This window comes from Sander lucioperca, chromosome 3 (genome assembly GCF_008315115.2).
Source record: "Sander lucioperca isolate FBNREF2018 chromosome 3, SLUC_FBN_1.2, whole genome shotgun sequence".
Lineage (NCBI taxonomy): Eukaryota > Metazoa > Chordata > Actinopteri > Perciformes > Percidae > Sander > Sander lucioperca.
Genome location: NC_050175.1, coordinates 38,446,214 through 38,472,741, shown reverse-complemented (window position 1 = coordinate 38,472,741; position 26,528 = coordinate 38,446,214). Strand labels below are relative to the sequence as shown.

At 41.6% G+C, this 26,528-nt stretch overlaps 1 protein-coding gene across 6 annotated transcripts in view; it reads left to right on the top strand.

Annotated features, from left to right (window-relative positions):
* LOC116067339 (golgin subfamily B member 1-like) overlaps positions 1-26,528 on the top strand; it is a 60,534-nt gene that overhangs the window by 19,725 nt on the left and 14,281 nt on the right. For 3 of the 6 annotated variants that reach the window (XR_004896920.1, XM_035999719.1, XM_031323762.2), the window contains exons 15-21: positions 6,313-6,464; positions 7,543-7,666; positions 9,328-9,461; positions 11,178-11,287; positions 12,144-12,312; positions 12,400-12,504; positions 14,982-26,519. Coding sequence is in view for 5 of the 6 variants with exons in the window: in XM_035999719.1 (XP_035855612.1) it covers positions 6,313-6,464; positions 7,543-7,666; positions 9,328-9,461; positions 11,178-11,287; positions 12,144-12,312; positions 12,400-12,504; positions 14,982-26,519 (12,332 nt within the window). In the remaining variant the exon portion in view is untranslated. The remainder of the gene's footprint in view (positions 1-6,312; positions 6,465-7,542; positions 7,667-9,327; positions 9,462-11,177; positions 11,288-12,143; positions 12,313-12,399; positions 12,505-14,981; positions 26,520-26,528) is intronic. The other 3 variants (XM_035999720.1, XM_031323764.2, XM_031323763.2) reach the window with 3 other exon arrangements.

Genomic DNA, 26,528 nt, shown 5'->3' with positions numbered 1-26,528 from the left:
AACTCGCCTCGCCAGCCTTGTCGTCTATTCAAAGTTATTTGTAAAATACCCTTTTAATTTTGACCATTAGACCTTAGCAATAAACCAGCCGTTCTTAAATGTCGCCAACTGTCGTTTTGTTCTCCTTGTTTTTTTAAAGTATCGTTTTATCACCGGTATCGGAAAAAAACCAAATGTTACCCAAACCTAATCCCCTGTCACCACCCCCAACATCTACACCACCACCGTGTTGTGTAGCAGCGAGGGGTTCAGAGTTTGTTTTACTGTTTACCACGTGTCCTCTGTTGTCTGACTGAACATTATTTTCTTTTTCTTATTTTTTCCCTCCCATCCTCACTGTTGTTAATGGGGAGCATTTGGTTGAGCTGCCTCCCATCTCATGGACCTCTCCCCCCCCCCCTACTCCTCCCCCTCTCCTGCCCCTGTTCCAGGGATGGGAGCAGCCATACAGAACAGTTTCCCATCAGTTTTGTGCATGCAGGCTCCCCCCAAAACCTCCAGTGTCGCTCGTGCTCACTGTACTGCCCGCAGCTCCTCTGAATTGTCCTCTTTGCCGGGGTGAGCTGCAGGCAGTACAGTAGCAGGCTGCACGTTAGAGTCTGCCATTTTGTTTCTCTTCCGTTCTCCCCCCCCCCCCCCCTCTGTGTTGTTCCTCTTTTCCATTCCTTCACCCCTCTCCGTTCTTCTGTCCTACTGTTTCTTCTTTCTTTCCATCCTTTGATTTCTGGTGTGGGCATACCAAAATATTTTTGGAATAACCCAGCAATAATAATATCCCGGGATCAAATATAATGAAATAACCCTTCTTTTGTGGTCATGGCTCGGTTTCCACTAACTCTGGGAAGAGGACTAATATTAGTAATTACATTGATATTTAATGTCTGTGTTTGTTGTTTAAGTAATTACAGATAAAGTTCACATAGTCCAGGCGTTCACAAATGTAATAATCTCTGGTTTATGGAAAGAATCATAATCACAATTATTTTGGTCAATATTGAAATCACGATTGTTTAAGACAATTACTTGTTGACTTTTGGAAAGATGTTGCAGTTACTGAAGTTAAAAAAAAAAAAACACCTTAAACTGTGACATTTCCCTTCATACTTTTCCCATTTTTTGAATTTCCCTTCAGAACCCAAGAGAAAATAAGAGTTGACTTGCTAAATGTATTGTGCATAATAATAGTTTTTCTTGATTACATTGTTTTTGTGATCGTTGGCAGCCAAAATCAATTAATTGCACAGCCCATGTCTATGACGAACTCTGGGGCCATGAATCAGGATATGCAAGCAAAATTAAAGGTTTGGTATTTGGGTGGTAGGAAATAGACACGACAAGTACAAGTAATCAAATATTTGATTACCCAAATAAAGTCCAATCATCCCTCTAGACATCCAGTTATTTTATTAAAAAAAAGAGGAATGCACAAAATATATTTGTCATTAATTTCAGTTAAACCTACATTGTGTAATTTTTTGAGTTGATTCTTAGCAAAAAACCCCTTTGTTCTTTCACAAATACATGCTCATTCATGTGTAATTACTTCCACCAACTAATCAAAGTATTCTCATAAGAGTAGAATTTGAAATTCAGAATCATTCAGAATACATACGGGCGAGTCGCTCGAATGACGGCCGCCAGGTAACGCCTCCATCTTTAAAATACATTAGACAAAGAGGGACATACCTCCATCTTTAAAATACATTAGCCAAAGAGGGACATACCTCCATCTTTATAAAACATTAGCCAAAGAGGGACATACCTCCATCTTTATAATACATTAACCAAAGAAAGACATACCTCCATCTTTAAAATACATTAACCAAAGAGGGACATACCTCCATCTTTAAAATACATTAGCCAAAGAGGGACATACCTCCATCTTTAAAATACATTAGCCAAAGAGGGACATACCTCCATCTTTATAATACATTAACCAAAGAGGGACATACCTCCATCTTTAAAATACATTAGCCAAAGAGGGACATACCTCCATCTTTAAAATACATTAGCCAAAGAGGGACATACCTCCATCTTTAAAATACATTAGCCAAAGAGGGACATACCTCCATCTTTAAAATACATTAGCCAAAGAGGGACATACCTCCGCATTTCGCCCTCTTACACCTGTTGGCACCGTGACGAATGCCAGGGGGAGATTACTCGCCAGGGAAGCGAAAAAGAGAATTAAAACGACAACACGACAGGCAAAGCAACAAGACCAAAGTTAATATTGGAGTGGCTAGAACAGCTGCGTGTAAACAATAGAGATACTAAGAGCTAATTTTGGGTTCGGCCACCGTAGGAGGAAAGGCTAGAAAGTAATATTCAGTTGGTTGTCATATACAATTTTACCACTAGATGGGAGAAATTCTTACACAGTGTAGCTTTAAGTTAAATTAAACCAAAGTCATGCTCATACAATAGTTAGTGGTCCCTGTTTCCATTAAATATGGCTGTTGATTTTGATCAGCTGTGTGTGTGTGCCACTGACTGTTAAATTGCTAAATCAATGAAGTGGAGTAGACATTAATGAACCTATTGTGAGTTATGAGACTCAAAGCGCTCCCCGTAATTAACACTTTCTCTCAACAACTACTGCAGTTAATCTGTCGCCAGAGTTTTATCGAGCCACGCGTCTCGCCGCACCACCGGTTCTTCTAATGCTGACAGAAAACCAGAAACCTTTCTCGTCCTTGCTCAGACCTAGTTATCAGACACAGTTCTTTTTTTTAACTTTTGCTTCCTTGCAATCCTATCTTCCCTATTCCTATGGTTGTAATTTTTGGTGATTTAATTCAGGTGGGAAGCATATAATATACTCGCTAATGTTGTTGATGCTGTCTTCGAGTGCTGCTGGAAATAATGTAATTACCAGTTTGTTGTGAAAGTGGAAACTGTAAGTCTTCAGTCTTGTGTTGTACTCTGATGTATGGAGTCATAGTAGTGCCATACAATTTAATACATCTGTATAAAAGAATAAGAAAAGAAAAGTAAAGAAAATGCTTATAATTATTCTTATTTCCCCTTTTTATTTATTCCTTTTTATATTTCTACATTTATTTATCTTATTATTTTACAGATTTATTCTTTTTTATGGCACTCCTATGACTAAAAGGAGTGCCACTGATGTGGCTTTTAGGGGTTGAGTCATTTGAGTCAAGTTGTATATAAGTTGGAGTTTATTAATTACTATTAACACTATCTTGTTGACATGTTGGCTTCAACTTCATCAACATCACTGCCTGCTGAGCTTTCGCTTCTCTGTTTTGCTGCTGCAGACAACAATATACAAGTTTAATATAAGATATATTTCCTATAGTGTCCATTATATTATTATATAATAAATCAATCAATTTCCTTCCCTGTTAAAGTGCTCATATTATGCTTATTTTCAGGTTCATAGGTTATATCAGAATAGGTTTACATTGTTTCATTAACAAAAATCACCATATTTTTGTTGTACTGCACATTGCTGCAGCTCCTCTTTTCACCCTGTGTGTTGAGCTCTCTGTTTTAGCTACAGAGTGAGACCTCTCACTTCTGTTCCATCTTTGTTGGGAGTCGCACATGCTCAGTACCTAGGTAAGGACTACTAGCCAGTCAGAAGCAGAGTATGAGGGTGTGCCCTGACAGTACCTAGGTAAGGACTACTAGCCAGTCAGAAGCAGAGTATGAGGGCATGCCCTGACAGTACCTAGGTAAGGACTACTAGCCAGTCAGAAGCAGAGTATGAGGGCGTGCCATGCTAGCAGCTAGGTGAGCATTATAACGTGTGTTCCAAAGTGACCACGTTTGTCTCTGAAGTAAAGGCTGGACTACAATAGAGCTGTTTGGAGCAGTTGGTGAACATTGTTTTCTGTTGGAGATGGTAAGTCACTTTGGGGTGGACTTTGGGCTTTTTCACTTTGTAAACCTATAACATGCAGAAAGAAGATATATAACACAGTAAAGGTAAGGGAAAAAGCCAAAAAGCATAATATGAGCACTTTAAGAAACGTGATGGCCTCTATCATAGTAAAGGGAATCAATGCCTAATGAACCCAGTTTACTGAACTCCTGTTATGAAAGCCTGACTACGTTGTATGCTTTTCGTTCCTCACTTGAAGCATCAGATGTCAGACACTTCTGCTGCGTGGCGTTTTCAGGCATAAAAAGAAGAACCTCCTAAAAACAGCAGGATTTACTTCTAAGATAACTTACTGTTTTGGCTTCAAGAATAATACTCACATATCTCCTGTTCTTAACATATCGAGGGCTGCAACTAACTATTATTTTAATTGTCCATTATTCTGACGACCATTTTCTCGATTAATTAAGTAATAGTTTGGTCTATAAAAAGTCACAAAATAGGGAAAAAAAGTCCATCCCAGTTTCTCAAAGTCCAAAGTGATGTCTTTAAATGTCTTGTTTTGTCAACCCAAACATATTCAGTTCAATATAATGTAAAACAGAAAAGAGCAGGAAATCTCCATATTTGAGAGGCTGAAAAGAGCATTTACTGCCGTTTTTGCATGACAAATACTTTAACGTTTAGGCGCATATCAGAATAGTTTTTGATTGTTTTTCTATCCATTGACTAATGGATTAGTCGACTAATTGTTGCAGCTCTAAACGTATCCTCTATATTTAAAGGACAGTTCCAGCGCAAAATGAACCTAGGGGTTAATAACGTGTACCGAGTTGAACGTTCTCTGGGATATGTTTTCATGCTAATCAAATGTGTCTGTAGCTTGAAACAAGCTAACGCAAACCGGCGTTTAGCTGCTAAGCTAGCTTTCGGGGCACAGGGTAAATCACTATTTCTACACCACAAACAAGGCTCAAAATAGCACCACACTTAAACGGTAGCATAATGAGGGTCCCTACATGCAAACCGAAGCATTGAGAACTTTGTAAGTGTACGGACAGTTTATTACAAAGATAGATTATAAAGACAGTCTTGGATAACAGTCATGACCAGTCGGAACGACGAACGCCGTGCAACCAGTAACCAGTACCATAGCTCAAACACAGCGTTCGTGATTCGACTGCTCATGACTGTTATCCAAGATGGCGGCCGCATGTAAACACGCTAGGGATTTACCCTCTGCCCTGAAAGCTAGCGTTAGCAGCTAATCACCGGTTTGCGGTAGCTTGTTTAAAGCTAGAGACACATTGGATTAGCATGAAAACAGATCCCAGAGAACGGTCGACTCGGTACACATATGTTATTAACCCCTAGGTTCATTTTGCGCCGGAATTGTCCTTTAATCCCTGCTGCTGTGGTCAGTGTAGGGGAAATACCCAGTATGAGACAGACTGGCTCTATTCTGCTTCACAGTTGTTTTATTCTACATGATTAGTGTAGATTATCTCACATATTCCTGCTGCATGTTCTAAATTATATTCAATACTAAACTGTTGTAATAGTGTTCTTTGCATAGTCCTTTTGAATGGAGCCCTTCTCTGCTTAACGCTGCTTATACACTGAACCCACACTGACCACTGCTTGACCCACTCAACTCCTTTTCTTTTTCTGCTTTGAGCTGCCCCCCACACCCCTCCTCCCCCCTTTTCCTTCCCTCCTATACACATCAAAATTGGCCTGTTGTCACAAAACAGATGGGAACATGTTTTGTTCAGCCTAATCAATTTGGCATCCTTGCTGCTAAATGAAAATTGAAAAAAAAAGAAAGATTAAAAGCACTGCAAGAATCCCCTGAGATCTGCACTTTGCCGTGTTAGTTTAATTACAGTCTGATCCTCCTGTTGAAGAAACATTGGCTTTAAGTGTGACTCATGAAAATGGGCCCTCTTCATCCTCCCACAGCCACTTGTGCTCCCCGTCTCCCACATTTTGTGATTGCTGTTTTCCTCTGCTATGCAAATTAGGTGTGCATGGCTCTGACCAGAATGTTGCTTTTGAAGTGTTTCTCAGGTCCACGTACCTTATGCAAATACAAAAGTGCATACATATCTGGAGTTTGAGTAACTTTCTCTTTCTCCATCCTTGATTCTCTGTCTCCTGTCTCCATAACTTCTCTTACAGTCTGTCTCTGTTGTCGCTTTCACTGTTGGATGAAACTGTTTTCGATGTTACAAAGTTCATTTGTGGTGTTAAAAGTGCCTCATCTCCCTTTTCATCAAAACCACCAACACCACCTATGCCAACACACTTCTCTATTCTCCATCTCTGCCATCCTCTCTTTTGAAAAAAATGTCTTCTTTCATTCTGTCATCATTCTGTCCTGCCCATTTTATACCCACCTTCCCATCCATAAATACATACTCAATCCAACCCAACATCCCCCCCCGTTCCCTGTGGCACAAAACTGATTGAGGATGACTGGTTCTTTCCTGGCTGCTCCGATCCAGCACTGGCCACTCGGCAGCAGGAGTTGGAGGAGGAGCTGAGTCAAGCTCGGGGGCTCGGCCAACACCGGGCCAAGAAGCTGGCATCTCCCGCCCAACGAAGCCTGCAGGTAGGTGGACGGTTACTGTGGTTGAGCCATGGTAATGCCAGCTGGACTTTCAGACATTTTTTTAAATGCTTATATGTGCTGTGATGTTTCCAGAAACAACTTAAAGCAAATTCAACTAATCTTTTCATTATTTACGAAAATGTTTACCAATTACTGCCCTGTCCTGCATTAAATAAAAGTCAGGATCACGTAACAAGCACAGGTCAAATAAAATGAAAACTTGGCCTAAACAAACAAGAAGATACATAAATGCCAAAGATACTTCTTTCTGCTGAAGTAAGCTTTACAGTCAGCACTCCCTGGGCTGTCTGTCGCTGTCAACAAGCCACCCCAAGTAAGGTTCGGGCATTTCTTTCTGTAATTTCACACCTAATTGTAACAATCTCTAACCTAAACCGGACAATTTTCTTGGAACTTTTTGGAAGCCGTCCCCGGCTTAGTTGGAATAATTTCTGCAAATTCACTTTTCACTTTTCAAGATAATTAAGATAACTCTTACAGGAAGTAATATATCTTTATGTTATCAGTTGTTTCTTTCTTTAACTTTGTATGGGTACACTAGGTTGCCACCCGTGTATGTTTTAGAGAAGCAGGCTAAGTCTTTTGGATTGTGTTTTATTTTAAGAGCTAGCGGTGAGTTAGGCCTAGTTTTGTGAGATTCATTTCATTTGTTTGGCACAACATCTGCCAATGTTGAAAATAAACACTTTCTCTTTTACACTTACTCAGTCACAACATTTTGATTGTCGTATTATTGTCCCCGATACTATCGAAGGGGACATAACATCCTGAAATGCAGTTTTTGATAAAAGGTAGCAAATTGAATTGCAGTCTTTCAGAAAAGTTGCACAAAATAACATTTTTTAAGTCACAATCACGAGATACTGAATGGCCTGATTGCTCACATAGCCTGTTTTTTTTTGGAAAATAGTCTTTTTTTACTTTTAAGAGTTGAGAAGATCAATATCACTCTCATGTCTGTGCATTAGGTACGGAGCTGGATCAGGAGGTAGCTAGGCCTATGTTGCTTTATTACCGGTCACTGCCCTGCTTCAATTTAAATCCATCCCACTTGCAGGAGGACTTTGAATTTGATGGGCAGGCCCCATTCCAGGACCCACGGAGCAGCTCTGAGAGCACGAACCCGATGGAGGGAGAGAACATGGGAGGTTGGTGGCCCGAGCACAGTACTCCAGATACAGGTGTGAGACCCGCTAGACAGTTTACACTGGCATGCACACGTTCATCCGCATCCTACTTTGGGAAATTGTCTTTGGGAGGATATTTTGTTGTTTTCACCATAACACTCCAAACTTATTTTACAGTTGGATTGTGGCTGTTGGTTGTTGTTTTTTTTTCTTGTTTTTCATCTAACCTGCCAATATTGTGAATGTAAGACCTGGGTTTTCTATATTGGGGTATTGTGTTTAACATACTTTTGGGATCAGCTTGTTTCATCTTGCCTTCATTTCTACTTGTGAACTCATCTGATGAGTCACACTGTAGCAAGCTAAATTTAAGCTCATCTCACATTTATTCAAAATAACTCTGGGACAATTGGTAAAATCCCAAGAATGAGACACTCATTCACTGGTTTGTGTTTTTATCAGTTTACAGTTTTTCATTTGGACATGTGCATGCTGGTTGAGCTGGCTAGTGTTTGTTGGGATCCACTGAATGCATTGAATTCTTGTAAGATCATATACATGTACATTAGGTGGCAAGATACGTCATCTGTGGTAAGTTTTATTTTTTTATTAATTTCTTTTGCATGTTCTGCTCTTTTTTTTTCTTCATTTCCACTCATCCTGTCTTGTTGTCTTTTAAACTTCTTGTCCTGAAACCAAAAAATACATCAGCAGTTATCAAAGAAAATGAAAAAGAAATAACAACAAAAATGGTAAAAAAAAAATGATTGGGGTAGTTGTGAAAGGAAAGCTGATGTTGAGATGTACTTTTTGGTTGTTTGTGGCTAAACCTTGAACCCTGGAAATGAATTTCACACCTTGACTTTAATTAATAAATCTGCCTTTGAACGTCTTTTAAATTTAATTAGCCCATAATCAAAAAAAGATGTAGTTTTTCCCACTGATTCACCTTTCCCAAAGTATTTTCCTCTTTTTTTTCGCCCAGTTGTACCAATACAGTACAGTAGGGCTGTGACATTTTTAAGAAGGCTTTTAACCTGAAACATCTGTGCATTTCATTAACAGTCCCCGGAAAAAACAGCAGTATTAATAAGTGGATAAAAATCATTTTCCTTTAAATAGAGGAACTCAGACTCTGTTGTAGTTAGTAGAGCTGCAACTAACGATTAGTTTTAAACAAAAATGACTTAAACCGTTTAATCGATTATTTTATTTGATAGGGACCATGCACATTTATGAACATTGTTGTATAAAAAACACCATGTAAATATGCCAGAATTAGTCAAAATAACTACTTTTCATCTGCAGTCCCTAGGCAGGTGACATAGGACTAACATAGAGACAGCCAGCAGTCATACAGCATTCATTCACTATAAATTAAAAGGTACACATAATGGTGACATAGACATTGACAAAACAAACAAACAAAACAAAAACACATGATGACAAATACATTATTCATCCACCTCTATATTGCATTCAATATAACAGTGAAAGTGTATGGGGATGAAATGTGTGGCAGTTAAAAGTGAGTGCATCTCTGGTTTTCTAGGATTATCTAAATAGTTGGCGATTAATTTAATAGTCGACAACTAATCGATTAACCTTTGCAGCTCTAAAAGTTAGTTCCACCTCCCCTCAATGGCCTTTATTTGTGACTTGCTTGTATTTGATTATGTCACATCCCCTTTAATTGTCTTTGCTGATGATTGCAGATGGTTTGCGGTCTGTTGTGGAGGAGCTGGAGCTGGAAAGGAACCAACTGCAGGAGCAGATCCTGAGCCTGGAGGAGCGCTGTCAGGATCTGGAGGATCGACAGCAGCTGCAGTCCCGCATAGAGACGTTACAGGTAACCTTACTGTGCATAACACACACAACATCACATACCATGTCGTTGCCCCAGGGTTGAGTCAAACCTAGGGCTGGGTATCATTCAAAAATTAGACTGTGAATTCGATACCGGTTCTTCAACGATACATTTTTCGATACCAATTCTATAAAATCAGTTTTCACACAAAGACATTACAACATTACACATTAGGGGACAAGTCTTTTTTTTATTTTTTTGTTTAGTTTTCAGCTCTTTTCCACTTATGTGACCCACACTGTAGTCAAGCCTCTTGAAATACAACAAAACACACACACACACATTAGCCCCGTCTCTGTGCGTGACGTAGAGTTTTTCTTGCGTGTCTCTACGACATAACGTTAGGCAGACAATCACCAGCATTATTAGATCTCTATTTAATCATGCTACGTGCTTACTGGCTCACTGACGCTGATAAGATTTACTCCTTAGGTATTGAACTTTGTTATTGGATGACGAGGCATTTTTTGATACTCGATACTAAGAAGGCAATTCGGTCGGTGCGATCGAAGTTTGGTATCCAGCCCTACCTGTATTTGTATCGTTTAATATTTTCTCACACTGTTCTTACCTGTTCTACTGATGGGTAATGGAGGAAAACGATGAATGAATTGCATGTTTCTCCCCCCCCCCCCACCTCGAGGACTAGGAATTTGTAACAAACCCTTCTAACACAGGTGACGTTTGATGTAGATGAAGATGAGCAGCCATTTTGGGTCCCTCAGGTGTGTTGGGTCACTTATGTATGTGTGCGCTAGAGAGCACCTCTGGCGGTGACGGCTAACGGTGTGGTGTGCTTGTTTAATCTCGGACACGTTCTGTCTCTGTGCAATGTTCTGTCGCAGACTTCCTGGGGGTCGTAAAATCACACTTCACAGCTTGACTTTGGGACTGTCAAAACTGGTGAATGCCGAAGTTCATTATTACGGATAGGGATGTAACGATCACCGGTGTAACGGTAAACCACGATAAAAATGTTGACGATAACAATTGCCGCTTTCATTTGAATTGTCATTATCATCACGGTGGATTACCACGGTGTGGAAACCGTGTGTTTAATCCTTCCCAGCTTCATCCAAGTCTCCTGAAGTTTCCACGCAGGCGCACTGCGTAGCCTACAACGTGCGTTTCTTGAAGTTGGAATCATGGCGGAAGGAGGAGATGACAGCGCTCAGGACATTTATCAGCCCTCTAAGAGGACTAAGTCTGGAGCATGGGCATATTTTGGTTATTATAAGAATGCCGAAGGACAGTTGATTGAAGATAGTTATCCTGTCTGCAGAACGTGCAGGAAACAAGTTTTGATAAGGTTTTGCCCACATTTTTGTAATATAATAAACACTGTTACACTTTTTGAAACTATTTCAGCTTGTGTAGGCCTATCAGTGCTTTCTGAACATATTGAACACAGTTTTAAAAATACCGCGATAATACCGAAAACCGTGATCATTTTGGTCACTATAACCGTGAGGTTAAATTTTCATACCGTTACATCCCTAATTACGGATAATGATGAACGGGTAAAATAGATATCTGATATAAAAATCAACGATCCTGATGGTGACTATAACAACAACCGTTTGATGCTGTTCTCCAATGGGTCTGCTGTCATCAACGTCTGTGTGCAGTGAGAATGTCTTTGTCCTGTGCTCTTTATTTAATCTTTACATACTGATCTGTCGTCCTCCGCCACCCCAGAATGAGTCCGAGAGACTACAGAGCCAGCTCGCCAGCGTCCGAAGTCAACAGAGCAGAGACGCAGAGAAGCATCAGCTACTGGTTAGCAGCCTCAACGAACAGCTCAAAGGGTAAGCTGATCAGTCTATTCAGTTGAGAAGATGTGTAAATGTTTGTGAAATATAAGAAAACAACAGTTTTTTACAGTTTTTTTGTCTTGAACATTTATTACTGCAGATCATTTAGCTGTGACAAAACGTTTACCACAAACAGGACTTGGACCATATGTTTGTAAATGACAAAATCTCATTGTACCTGTAAGCAGTGCCTCTTTGCATGATGTTTTTTTTGTATGTATACTGTGTAGGCCTGCACAATGAGGAAAATATGCGATAACGTTGTTGAATATCGCGATAATGATATTACTTAATAAATAAACAGATATTAAAGTGTTCTCAGTTCTGCTGCTTTCAGTATTCTGCTTAAATACAACAAAATGCTTTTTGAATTTAAAACTAATGAAGGGAACTCATTTCCAACTTTCTTTTATTGAACAAATTGAACATTGAATTGAACATAAAAGGCAGCGCTAAAAAAGAATGACAGTTATGTTTTAAAGTGCAGTTTTCTGCTGATATTTTCTTTACTAACACAAAAAAATCTGAGTGCCTGCGCGATATGTCGCAGTCTTTTGCGATATATTTATTGCGCCAGTTAATATTGCAATGATGATGATTTAAAAAAAACTGATATATTGTGCAGCCCTACATTTATTACTGCAGATCATTAAGCTGTGACAAAACTTTTTCCACAAACAGGACTTGAACCATATCTTTGTAAATGACACAACCTCCTGTGAGCAGTGCCCATTGCCTGTGTTTTTTATTTTTTTTTATATATATATATATATATATATATATATATATATATAAGGTTTTAACCCAGTTTGTTTTAATGGTTATGTTTTTTTTTTTGTTTGTTTTTTAGGCTGAGTAACACACAGGAGTGCCTGGAGAGCTCACTCATCGAGAAGGAGAATACGTTGGCCAAGACGTCCGAGAAGCTCGAGCTCATCAACGGCCTCCGAGAATCTTTGAGTGAAAAAGAAATTCAGTACAAAGAGGTGTCTGACAAGCTCCTTCAGGCTGAGAACACTGTAAGAGTTTGGACTCCTTTTTTGTCTTTTTGTCACAGTCCAATAATCAGCAATAGTTCATTTTGTTGTGTGTTTTTTCTTCCGCAGCTTGAGAATGTTTCCAAGAAATGCAGCAGCTCGGAGAAACAGTGCTCTGAGCTGAAAACAGAAGTTGTCGACCTCACGCAGAAGCTGAGTTTGCTGAAGGAGAAGGTGTGATTTTTTTTAATTTTTTTTTTGTATTGGAATATCCATCTTTATCTTTTCCGAAATGTTTCACGTGCCAGGAGGGATGTTAATGATTAACCGTTTACAGAGAATACGAATTTTGACAGATTTAATACTTTCAGTTTAACAGTTAAAAACAATATTATTTAAACAAAAAAAGGTTATAAAAAAAAAAAAAAAAGAAAAATAGGCTAAACACTCTAATTCTTAACTGCTAGTTACTTTGCTAGTGCAAACTTCTCCGAGCATCCTGGACAGTTGAACTGGTTGCCTGCTTGTTGGTTGACAGTTAAAGATCAGTTTTTAGATTAATTTATTTGTCATAGTTCCTTGTGTATTTACATACATAAAGAAATTGAAAAGACTGTTCTCCACCAGCCACTTCAAAGACAACAATCATACAGACGTACATAAGAATACATTGACTAAAATATATAAAACCAAATAAAAAACATTTAAGAACAGTTCAAACAGTCAACGGTACAGAGTGTTAAAGGTCCCATGGCACGAAGACTTCACTTTATGAGGTTTTTTAACATTAATATGAGTTCCCCCAGCCTGCCTATGGTCCCCCAGTGGCTAGAAATGGTGATAGGTGTAAACCGAGCCCTGGGTATCCTGCTCTGCCTTTGAGAAAATGAAAGCTCAGATGGGCCGATCTGGAATCTTCCCTTTATGACGTCATAAGGGGAAAGGTTACCTCCCCTTTCTCTGCTTTGCCCGCCCAGAAAATTTGGCCCACCCATGAGAAAGAGAGCGACATCATGGCTTTCAAACGAGCGAAGCATGGCAATTGGTCAAGGCCACACCCCCACTCTCCACCTTGCCCCCCCCCCCTCTCTCCTCCTCAATAGCATTTAAAGCTACAGACACAGAAATGGCACATCCTAAGGAAAGCTCATTGTGGGACTGGCTCTAGTGGCTGTAATTCTGCACCAAGGCTGAATTTAGGGAAAGAGACTTCAGATACAGTATTAGGGGACCACTAAGGTCTATATAAAGAGACTTCAGATACAGTATTAGGGGACCACTAAGGTCTATATAAAAGAGACTTCAGATACAGTATTAGGGGACCACTAAGGTCTATATAAAGAGACTTCAGATACAGTATTAGGGGACCACTAAGGTCTATATAAAGAGACTTCAGATACAGTATTAGGGGACCACTAAGGTCTATATAAAAGAGACTTCAGATACAGTATTAGGGGACCACTAAGGCCTGTATAAAATCATCCAAAAAGCAGCATGTCATAGGACCTTTAAAGTGCTGTAGTATGTAGTTAGCAGGGCAGTGTGTTAAAGTGTTATGGTGCTCAACACAGAATATGTAAAGTGGAGATGTGCGTTTAGGACAGTCCTTTTCACGAACATCAATCTTTCTATTTTCAGACATCTTTAACTTGTCATTCACTTTCCAGTAGGGATATTAATGATAAAAGCGTTGGGTATACTCAAGCGCGACACTGAGCATGCACAGAGACGTTTATGCTCAACACATTGTTCGTTGCAGTATTCTCCAAAACACCAGAAGGCGTCCAGACAAAATAGTCTCTAAATAAGCAAGTAGTAGTAGAGAAGAAGAGACCGGAAATAAAGGAAAGCAGGCTGCCTGGCAACAGTAGTAAAAACATCCATGTTAAACACTGATGTTCTGCGAAACATTACATTTATCTACTCTAATCATTAACGTGACTGTTGTTCATCTCCAAATTGAAATGACTGTCTGCCTGTAACACTGTGAAGAACACTATTCACATGAAGCCGTTTTTCGCTTTGACAAAACGATATTTTATGTTTTTCCACACTCCTCTTCTTTTTCTCTCTGACCACATACTGTATTTAAGGCTGTTTGACTCCCTGTGGTCTGTACATGAAGAATCACACAGATGTTTGTACAGACGAACCTGCTCTTCCCAGCCGACCGTGTGGAACTGAAAGCGCAGCACTCACAGTGGGCGCGTAGTTACAAAAATTCAGAGGTGCGCTATCACACGACGCGACAGCTTGCGGAGCCTTCGTGCTGGAAACGACAACACCTCGCGCCCGGAACACCACGGCGACCATAAATTAAGCTTAACCGTTTGCCGACAATAAGAATTTTGACCGATTGATACAGTTAAATAGTACAAGTCCGCAGCTGTCCCCAGACACGAAGAGCGGAAATTATGTCCGAGCTTCCTGGACAGGTGAACTGGGACTCCGTTCAGAATTTTGCCTGCTTGTTGGTTAACGAGGATTGGCTCGGTCAGACAAAAAAATCTAAATAAGCATACCCACTTGTCAGTATCTGTTATTTTTTTATCCAGTCATTGCATTGCATACATGGATTGCAGTTAATACTACTTGACACTATCATAATAATTTTAAAAAGTGAGACGCGGTAATCTTAGAAGGCTTTGCACTACTGATAAGAATTCGCCCGTCTGCTCGATGCTTCATCATTCTTTTTATCTCTTTTTCAGACACAAAAGCAGGAAGTCAAGATAGAAACTTTACAAACTGAGCTTGATCAGACAAACGAGGAGCTGGACAAACTAAACTCCGCCCACTTGGAAGAACGAGCCCAACTCATTCATGACCTGCAAGGCTGCGAGCGGGAAATCGATAGGCTTAAAGACGTCCTGCTGGAGAAGGATGAGGAGATATCGACCCTCTCCGGTAACATGGCCGAGTACGCAGAGCAGGTCACTGTGCTGAAGCAGGAGATCCGACTCAAAGACGAGAACCTGGTCCGTGTAGAAACCGCTCTGAGTAAGGCAGAGCTGGAGGCCAGGATTATCAGAGACACGCAGAATTCAGACCAGCAAGCCTTGGTCACAGAGCTGGTCCAGAAACTCAAGGATACTGAGATGGAGTTGGTCAAAACCAAAGAGGAAAGGGAGTCTAAGGTGGCTGAGGGGGAACATCTGATAAAGCAGGCAGAAGAGGACAAGAAAACTATTCAGTGCCTTCGGGGGGAGACCCAGAAACAGATTATGAGCCATCAAAATCATCTTTCTGAATGTGAAACGCACATCACTTCACTAAAGGAGCAGCTGGCTTTATCCACCCAAAAGCTGCAGGAATCAGAAGGACTCCTTTTGCAGCTCAAGGACAAAAATACCAGCAGTGAGCAACTACAGCAACAGCTTAATGATAAAGAACAGACCTATGAAAAAGAACTCAAATCTTTCAAGGAGGAACAGAACAAACTTTTGGCACAGGTGGAAAAATACAATAATGAAATGCAGACATTGTCCAAACAATTAGAGGAGCAAGTGCAAAGTGAAGAGCACATTAAAAATGAGGTACAGGAGAAACTGAAGACCATAGCATCACTGGAAAACCAACTGAAGACAACTGATAAACAGGCCGAGGACGAGAGGCAGAAATTCAACGCTGAATTGCAAAACCGGGATTCAGAAAATGAGAAATTGAGCAACGAGCTTCAAAGCAAATCTGAGAATATCTCCAAACTCAAGAATCTCTTAAAAAGCATGAAGACGGAGAAAAAGCAGCTGCAAGAAAAACTTAAAGGGCTGACGGAGGATCTTGAGCTACAGAAGCAGAATGTAAATCAGTTTAGTGAAAAGATTGCATCGGCTCTTGAACTCAACCAGAGTCTTGAGAATCAAGTAGATTGCCTTACGAAAGAGAAAGAGAGACTCGAACTGGAAGTAACTGAAAGCGTAAAAACTATTTCCGAAGTTACACTTGAAAAGGATTCCCTGCAAGCCAAAGTATCCATACTGGAAACGCAGCATTCTCAGAATAACACGGTAATTGAAGGGCTACAAAAAGATAAAGAGGATTTGACTCTTCGAACTAGTGAGTTAAATCGAGTTCTCGAGCAAAGCACACACTCAAACTCAGAGATTCTGCTGGCAAAAACAAATGAATGTAGTAATCTCAGCCAGTCACTCAGGGAGAGGGAGGAGAGGGTGACACAACTGCAGGAGCAAGTGCAAAGCTTGACTTCCAAGGTAGACCAGCTCCAGCTTGACATGGCAGAAAAAGAGCAGACGGTCAATGATCATCGAGCACAGATAGAGGCCCAACAAAACCAGCAAGCGCAACTTCAGGAAACACTGTCTCTGCTGCAAGAACAGGAGCACAGTCTGAAGTCCGTGTTAATGGAGAAGGATACACTATTGAAAGAGAAGCAGGAAGGGTATCGCAGTTTGCAGAATGAAATCACACACCAGAAAGATATTGTATCCAAGCTACAAGCAGAAGCCGAATCACTTCATGGAGAACAATCAGGACTTCGCCAGCAAATTGAAGAGAGAGAAGAAATGTTGAAAAATGTGACACAGCACTGTCAAAAACACAAAGACGAAGTCAATGAAACAAACAACACTGTTAAAGCTCTGAGTGACCAAATCCGTGTAATGGAAGAAAATGCCAGAAAGCTCGAGTGTGAAGCAGAGCTGAGGCAAACGGAGACGGCTAGCTTAAACAGCCACATCCAGGCGGTGACTGAGGAAAACCTCCAACTTCGCGCTGCCTGTGAAGCCAGAGACAAGGAGCTTGCTCGGCAAACACAGACTCTGTCCGAGCTTCATGGACAGCTTAAAGCGACTCTTGAGCAGAACTCCGTATTTAGCGTGAAGATAAGCAGCCTAACAGAAAACAATCAGAGACTCCAAGAGGAGTTAGCACAGAACATCAAATCAGTTTCTGAACTAACCGCGGAGAGGGATTCACTTCAAGAGCAAAACTCTAAGATTCAAATTCAAACCTCAGAGAATCAGAAAATAATTGACGGCCTGCTGAAGGAAAAGGAAAAGCTTGCTGTTGCAGAAGATGAATTAAAAAAGATCCTCAAGGAAAGTGAACAGTCAAACTCTGCAGGTTTGCTCGAGAAAACAAGTGAATGTGCTCGTCTGTCAAAAATGTTGAGGGAGAGGGAAGAGCAAGTTCAACGTCTAGAAGAGCAACGTGATGGCTTAAAAAAGCACGTCAGTCAACAGATTTCACAGTTGGAAGCTCAGCAGGACCAGCTGCTGCAACTTCAGGATACTATATCTATGCTTCAGGAACAAGGATCTGTTCTCAAGTCAGGGCTAATGGAGAAAGACGCAATGCTTCAGCAGAAAGCAGAGGAGTGTAGCGTTATTCAGGATGAAGTCGTGCAGCAGAAAGCCCTCGCATCACAGATGAAGGGTGAGGTAGAGTCACTCAGGCAAGAGTGCTCGGAGGCGAAACAGCACACAGAGCAACTAGAACAGACATTGAAAGAAGTAAGAAATGAGTGTAAAAACCACAAAAACGAGCTGGATAAACGGAACGAATCGGTGATCTCGCTCAGCAGCCAGCTTGGTGCCATGAACGAGAGCGCTGCACAGACCGAGGTTGAAGTTGCCAACCTAAAGGCCGCCGTGCAGAAACTCACTGCAGAACTGACACAGGAGGAGGACCAGAGGAAAGCAGAACTCGTTGATTTTAACGACAACATAGAAGCACTGAAGGAGGAGAATACAAGATTGAAGTCTGAATTTAAGAAAACCGTGACAGATTTGTCCAAAGCACACGAAGAGGTTACCCATCTGAAAACGGCAGTCTGTGATGGGGACAACCAACTCAAAACTGCAGGCTCAGAAAGGGAGAGGCTTAATTTGATCATGCAAGAAAAAGATGAGTCCCTGAGACAGCAGGAGAATTTGATCCAGCAACTCAACAGTAGGATTACTGAGCAGGAGGAGCAGCTGAAACAGAAAGCAGATGACAATGTCCGTTCAAGTGCAAAAGTTTCAGAGCTTGAAGATTCTGTTTTTCAACTCAGAGGACAGGTTGACAGTCTTTCTTCAGAGTCACATGTACTGAAAAATACATTGGAGAAAAAGGAGCAGTCGAGTCTTGAATATCAAAGCCATTTTTCAGGTGCCGTTGAGAATCTTAAGTCAAATCTACATGCCAAAGAGGTAGAGTGTGAGAGCTTGAAAGAAAAGACTTCACACCTTGAAGAGTCAGTCGCAAAGCTCAAAAGCACCCTCCAAGAACAGATATCTGAGGTAGAAAATCTGAAGAAGGCCTTGGAGGAAAAACAGGCAGCTCTTTTGGACCAATCAAAGTCTCTTCAGGATTGTCAGAGAAGAGCAGATGAGGCTTTGCTCTTTAAAACTCAGTTCGTGGAAAGCACAGAGTTGGTGTCACAGCTACAGAGTCAAATTCAGCTACTGTCCACTGGGTCTGAAAACTTCAAAATGTCAGCAGAGGAAACACAAAGTGCCTTTAACAACCTACAAGAGAAATATGCATCTAACTTAGAAATGCTGCAGGATGTGAGAACGCAACTGTCCCAAAGGACTGACGAGGTGTCCAAACTTCAGAAGTTATTGGATGACACCAGTAGCGAACATCAGACGGCAAATTCCACTATAGAAACACTGAGAAATGAGTTATCTGCAATCCATCACAAACTCGAGAAGACTGAAGACCTGAACTCCAGTCTTTTAAAGGAAAAGGACGAAGCTTTTGCTTCTCATCAAGCAAGCATGTCGCTGCTGACTGTTGAAATAGAAAGACTCAAGTCACAACACCTTCAAGTTGTGGCACAAATGAATGCGCTGACAGAAAACCTTGAGCAGAGGGAAATGGCTCTCCATGCCATTAACAGTCAGTGCACTTCCCAGGCCAAACACGCATCCCAGCTGGTTTCAGAAATGCAGAAACTAGAGCAGCAAAATAAGAGACTAAATGAGGAGATTAGTTTGTCAAAGGAAGAGAACCAGAAGCTTCTTACAGCTGCGAGTAATGAAAACGCACATTTGCAGGAGGAAGTTAGAAAACATCTCGCAGAGAGGGAGGAGCTGGAAAGGCGACATCATCAAATGTGGACATCGCAGGGGGAGCTGCAGGTTCAAATGGAGCAGCAGTCCAGCAGCATGAACGCAATAATGGAGAAAACGATGTCCGAGAAGGAGAGCCTTCAAGCAAAGGTTAGTGCCAAAGATGAGGAAGTTTCTGAATTAAAAGGCACAATTCAAAAGATAGAACAGATTCTGCAGGATTCTGAGAAAGAGTGGCTGTTAGTTTTGGATAGAGAAAAACATGACAAGAACCTACTTGCAGAACAATTGAAAAGTGTTGAAAATGAAATGAAATCTAAAGATGTTAAAGTTAATGCTTTGAAAGGTGACTTGGACCATTTGCAGGAGAAACTAGCAGAGGCTTCATCTGCACTTAGGCAGGGATCTGATCAGCTGAGCGCAAAAGAGACGGAGGCGTCAGCATCCAGGATTCAACTTGAGAAGGTATTAGCATCTGTCCAGGAGAAGGATAACGAGAACAACAATTTGCAGCAGGCTCTAAAAGCTGCAGAACACGAGTTACATAAACTTGTAGCAAGAAAAAATGGTACTGACAAAGATTCCTCTGTCTTGCCACTAACCACATCTGAGAGTTCAGCTGCGTTAAAGAAAGAAAAAGCCTCTTTACAGGACATGATAAAACTGTTACAAGAAAGTCATCAGTCTGAGGTAGATGCTTTGAAAAATGAGTTGGAAAAAACACAAAATACACTTCATAAAGGAGAGAGAAATAATGATGAGAAGGGTCAACAAATTGCTCTTTTGCAGGAGATGATAGAGCATCTACAAACTCGGCTCAGTGCTGAATTAGAGAAGGAGAAAGAAGCTACCATCAAACACTCTTCTTTACACAGTGAATTACAAGCAAAAGATGATCAAATCAACTGTATGAGCATTCAGATAAGTCAGCAGAAGGAATTACTTGCCGGACTTAGTCAGCAGTTAAGGGACAAAGATGGATCCATCGCCCAAGTGATAGAATCTGCATCAAATGAAAGAATGAAACTTGGTGAGGAAAAAGCATCTCTAACAGAGCAATTGGAAAGCATGGAGCAAGAACACAAAACCTCCATGAAGAGGCTAGAAGAGATTTCTCAGCAGTTAGAGGAACATATGGCACGCTCTCAAAGTGAAATTGAGTCTAAGAATTCAGAGAAGCTCGAGCTAAGTAAGAAAAATGATGATCTAAAGAGCGAACTAGCCAAGGTATCGAAAGAAAAAGATGCAACGAAGAAGAAGCTTCAAGCTGCTCTCATTGTAAGAAAGGATCTGTTGAAGAAAATTGAGCAATATGAAACCCAAAAAGAAGAGAGCGCCAAGGATCAAATTGAGGTTTCACTTTTGCAGAATGAATTACAGGAATTAAAAAATCAAGCTCAAGCCACTGGAAAAATGTATGAAGAAAACATTTCTCTTTTTGAAAAGAAGATTCTTGAGAAAGAAGGAGAGATTCTACAGCACAAAACAGAAAGTGAAAGACTCGTGGAACAATTACAGTCAGAAAAACAGATTCTGCAAACCACACTGAATGAGAAAGAAGTGCGTTTGTCAGAAACTTTGCAAACACTGATTGAGAATAGCGCCCTTATAAAGCAGCTGCAGTCCAGTGCTGCTGAGAAAGAAGAAGCATTTGGGCGAGACAGAAACATCTGGGTGCAGAAAGCAGAAGAGCTTCAAAATGAAATGAAGACCTGTAAAGATGCGTTAAAGGAGAAAACTTCTTCCACCGCTACCGCTGTTGATTTAGAAAATGAGCTTGCACAGATGAAACTTGAAAAGGCGAAGCTGCAGAAAAAGGCCCAGGCTGCCTTGCTGGCACGCAAAGAGTCCCTGAAGAATGCTCAAGAAAATGAAAAGAAATTGACTCAAGAGCTAGCTGAACTGAAAGACGACTACAAGGCTCTCTTGGAACAACGCTGTCAGCAGACGAATGAGCTAAACGCTGTCCAGTTAGACTTGGACGAGAAGGTCAGGGAACTGGAGGACCTCCGTAAAAGCTCTTTGTCTGATCTAGATGAACTGGCCACCTTAAGACAGCTTGTTGAGGAGAGGGATAAGACTCTACAAGATCTGAAGATGTCTCTGGCTGAGAAAGAGAGCCAGTGCCATTCTCTATCAAACTCGCAAACGGAGCTAGAAAATGTGAAATCCAAATGTGAGAGCATGTCTCTTGAGATGGCAAGTAAAGAGGAGGCTCTGGTAGTCATGGAACAAAGAGCAGACGCTTTGAAATCAAAACTTCACATGGCAGAGAACGACTTAGAGAAAGCTCACGCAGAAGTAAAAGAGAAAGCGGAAGAAGTTGAGAATTATCAAGAAACCATTAAAGTTGCTGAGCTAAAGACCCAACAGGAGAAGCAAGCTTTATTAAATGAAAACATGGTTTTAAAGACCCAGCTGAGCATCTCTGAGTCTGCACTGGAGGAACACATGCACGCAAATGAAGAAAAATATCAACTCTTGGCAGAAGGAAACAAGGCTCTTTTGGAGAATAGCAATCAGATGAAAGTGGAACTTGAGACAGCAGTTGCTTTAGTTTCACAGAAATCCTTGGAAGTTGTAACCATCCAAAAGACATTAGCAGAAACACAGCAGCAGCTCAGTGACAACAAAGCTGTTTTTACAGAGGAGCTTGAAAAAACACAATCACATTGTACTGAAAGGCAAAGGGATTTGGATTTGTTACAGCAAGAAAAAGAAAATGCTTTCAGAATAATCAATGAACTCAGGGATGAGGTAACCACGCTGAATAAGCAACTGAAGGAGAGAGTAAATGAGCAGCTACATCAAGACAAACCGGAAATGTGCATTCAACAGGAAGATGTTAACAAAGAAGCCGTTTGTTTGCCTTGCAAATGTGCTGAAAACTTTGAAGTGAAACTAAAGGAGAGGGATGATGCCTTGTTAGTTTCTCAGACTAAAGTTTTAGAAAAGGAAGAACTAATTACTGCACTTGAACTGCAATTAAAGCAGCAAATTAAAATGCATGAAACCTCAGTTGAAAAGATGAGAACAGAGGCTGATGAGCTTCAGAAATCTCAAGACGATGGCACCAAAATGAACGATAAGGACAACCGAGGCAAAGTCGCTCTCCTAACCAGGAAACTTCAAGCAGCTTTAGTTTCGAGGAAAGAACTCTTGAAGGAAAAGGCAGCACTCAAGGAAGAAGTAGAAAAGCTGTCGGCCAAACATGACTCTAAAGAAGCCGAGTACATTTCTCTGGAATCATTAGTGCTGAGGTTGAGACAACAAAATATGGACCTGGAAAGCTCTGTGGCATCTCTGAACACAGAGAAAGAGGAGCTCCGCACTAAAGCTGATGGCGTCTTCAATGATAATCGCAGCCTTTCGGCAGCCTGTGAAAGCTTGAAGCTAACCATAGAAAACATCACCCAGCAGAAACAAGCTTTCTCCTGCCAGGTTGAATCTCTTAAGGACTCTCAAACAGAGGAGCTGTCCAAGTGGAAGTCAAAGCACGCCGAGCTGAAACAAGAGTACGAGTCTCTTTTACAAGCTTACGAAAATGTAAGCAGTGAAATGGATAAGATGAGACAGCTTTTGGAGGGGGCTAAAAGAGATAGGCAGGAAGCCCTCAGAAAAGTCCACAAACAAGAGACCGAGCTGGAGATTTTGAACAAGCAAGCTAGAGAGATGGAGGAAGAAAATGGAAGAATTAAAGAGCAGATGCACAACTTTTCCAAAGAGAAATGGCAGAAGATCGAGGAGCAGAAGGAAGAGAATCAGAAAATTAAAAAAGAGCTGACTGAACTTGAAGAAAAACACAAAATGGCAATGAGCGAGCTGACTAATAAAGATCAACAGTTGGAGGCTGAGATTTGCAGACTTAAAGAGTCATCAGAGGACCTCAGAAAGAAGCTCACTGAATTGGAGGCTGAAAATAACCAACTGGCAGAAAAGCTTCAAGAAGCTAGCTGTTCATTGGAAGAGAAGCACCTGGGATCAAATACATACGCAAACAACATGCAGCTTAAACTTGACGAAGCACTCAGTTTGAATAATTCACTGACTGCCCAGATTGAGGCCCAGAAAACTGAACTCGGTGCTCAGTTGGAAATCAACAACTTGTTACAAAAGGAGAAGCAAAGTCTTTCTGAAAGAATTGAGAAGATACAGAATGATCACGAGTTTCAGTTGGGAAAGAAAGACGATGACATTAAAGAGCTCAATGACATCATTAACAGACACAGCCGAGAGACCATTAGCCTAAATGAGAAGGTGAGAATCTTGGAGGACGATAAGTCTCTTCTGCAAGAGGAGCTTGAAAATGTCCAAGAGATTTCAGACAAAGTGAAAAACGAAAATGAATATTTGGAAACTGTGATCCTCAAAAACTCTGAAAGGATTGACGAACTGACCGAGTCGGTCTCTGTTTACCGAACCCAAAACAAGCAGCTGTCCTCCCAGCTGGCCGCTAGTAAAGAGATGAGCAGTCAAGTTCGTCAAGAAAAAGAGCAAGAGCAGCTCAAACTGGTCCGAGCGTTTGAGGAGAAGCTCAAGACGGTTCAGAGAGGCAGCGAGGGCTCCAAGAATGTGAAGAAAGAACTGCAAGAGCTACTCAAAGAAAAACATCAGGAGATAAATCAGCTGCAACAAAACTGCATTAAATACCAGGAACTGATTTTAGATTTAGAGAGCGCTTTGAAGACCTCGCGGTCGGCCTGCGAACACTTGGAGAAAGAACTAAAGAAAAGCTCAGAGAAAATATCGGATTTAGAGGAGAGAGGTAAACTAGATGAGGCTGAGCTGATTACACGCAAGAACCTCCTCCAGCAGGCCACAGAAAAGATTTTGAGTCTTGAGTCTGAAAGAGACCAGCTGGCTTTGGACATGTCAGAGGAGAGTCAAAAGTCTGAGGATCAGGTCGTGGATAAAACGAAATCACCACAAAATATTGATGAGCAACAATTCAATTATTATTTGGAGAATCAATATATGTTACAACAACAGATAGATGAACTCAAGGACCTAAAAGATAAAGAGAGTCAGAAAGTGAATGAACTGAGGCAGCACCTAGACTCTCAAGATCTACAGATAAATACTCTGAAACGATCAGCTGAGACTAATGAGGCAAAGCTGTCTGCTTTATCTGCCACTCCTCATGGTGCCGATGCTTCCAGACTGTGGAATGATTTGTACCAAAAGACGTTACACGAGAAGGACAGCCAGCTCCTTGAACAGGGTTACGTGATCAAGCGATTCCTGGAAGACATGAGAGTGAAGGATAAAGAGGTGAATGAACTACGGGTGACCAAGTCGAGACTGGAGAGGACTCTCAATGAATACTCCGTCGCTGCCGCTGCGCAGCAGAGACAGCTGTTCGTCATGAGCGCAAGCAACGCTGAACTTACCGAGACCGTGGAGCTTATGACCGTGCAGGTAAAGGAGCTCAGCGCTCAAGCTGAAAGAATAGAACAAGATAAAAATGCACTGAACCGACAGCTCGCCGACAAAGAAAATGTGATTTCCCAAATGCAGCTAAATCTCCAGCAACTAGAGAAGATAAACGCAGACTCGGATGCACAGCTGCTTCTTTTGCAGTCGCAAAATGACCAAGTTCGAGCTGACTTTGAGAAGCAGGAGGGAATTTCCCTGCAACTGAAAACACTCCTGCAAAGCAAAGATGCTGAGATCTCCTCCTTGCTGTCCTGTAGAGACGGACAGATGTCAGGATATCTAGAACAACTCCAGACGAATCACCGCACCCAGGTAGCAGTGTACGAGGACAGGTTGAGTTCTTCACGCTACCAGAGAGAAAAGGCGGACAAAGAGTTGAGGGGCCTTGAAGCAAAGGTCAAAAGTCTGCAAATTAAAGCTAACAGGTCCATCCAGGAAAAGGAGCAGATGGCTGCTAAGATGGAGTCATTCAAGAACTCGATGGTGTCTCTACAGAGTGAACGGGAGCGACTGATGTCCGAATACAGAATGCTTGAAGCAAAGAGTCAGTTAGGGTTAAAGGGTAAAGAGGGCTCTGCTGATGGGGAAGGTGGTGCCACCAGAGGCCTTAAACATGAAATAAAGAAACTGTTACATCAAATGGATGATCTCAATTCAGAGAACGCTATGCTCAGGGCACAGCTGGTTCGGTACAGAGAGGATTTAAATCAGGTTTTATTCCTGAAGGACAACCAGCTGAAGGTGTTGCTGAAGAAACAGCAGGACGTGATCAAAACCCTTGAAAACCAAAAGGCCGCAGCTGAAAAGCAGCAAAAAGAGTCTGAGTTGGAACTTCAAAAGGAAAAAGAGGCGAGCAGTACTTTAAAAGCAGAGATTTCTGAACTTAAAACTCAGGTTTCAATCCTGGAGTCCGATACAGTCACTCTAAAAAAGGAAAGAGCCGCGACAAACGAGGGCAAAGTGATTAATGATTTGCAAGACGCCGTGGCAGCCAAAGCAGCCGAATGTAATGACCTCCAGCAAAAAATCCTTTCTCAGAAAATGCTAACTGATGAGCTCAAGGAAAAGTTGCAGCTGGTGGAAAATGAAATGGAGAAAAACCTGGCTGAAGCTGAGGACAAATACAACAGCGAGCTGGACACCTTTGAGCGTGAGGTAGAGCTGATGAGAAACGAGCGGGAGACGGCTGATCGAAGGGTGGCGGAGCTCGCGAAAGACCTACTCGAAATGGAGCAACAGTTATCAGAGGCCAAAACGCAAAGCAAAGACACAAGGGCTCAAAATGAGTCCATGTGCAAAGCCATGGCTGCTTTGCAGAACGACCGAGACCAGCTCATCGAAGACTTCAAGATCCTGAGAAACCGATACGATAACGAACTCCGAGAGACAAAGGCAGCCTTGAACAAGGTCGAGCGCAGTCTGCAGGATGCCACCTCTGACCTGGCGATGTTCGCCAAAGAGAGGGACATCCTCGTTCACAAAATAAAAGCTTTAGAGAACAAAGACGCGCACACAGAGCTGAGCAAGTTGTTGGATGAGCTGTCGAAGGATTTGTCAGGGAAGGAAAGGGAACTGAAGCGGGTCGTCCTGGAAAATAACGCGTACAGCAGGCAGCTGGCAGCATTTTCCAGATCCATGGCCAGCCTTCAAAATGATCGTGACCGGCTAATGGATGAGTTAGCCGGGGCCAAAAGAGTGGTTGAGTCCAGGCAAGGGTCAAGCCCAGAGACCGTCACCTCCGTGAGTGTGGAAAAGTCAAAAGGAAGTGCCCTTCAGAATGAGAAGGAAGGCTTGGTAAGTCAA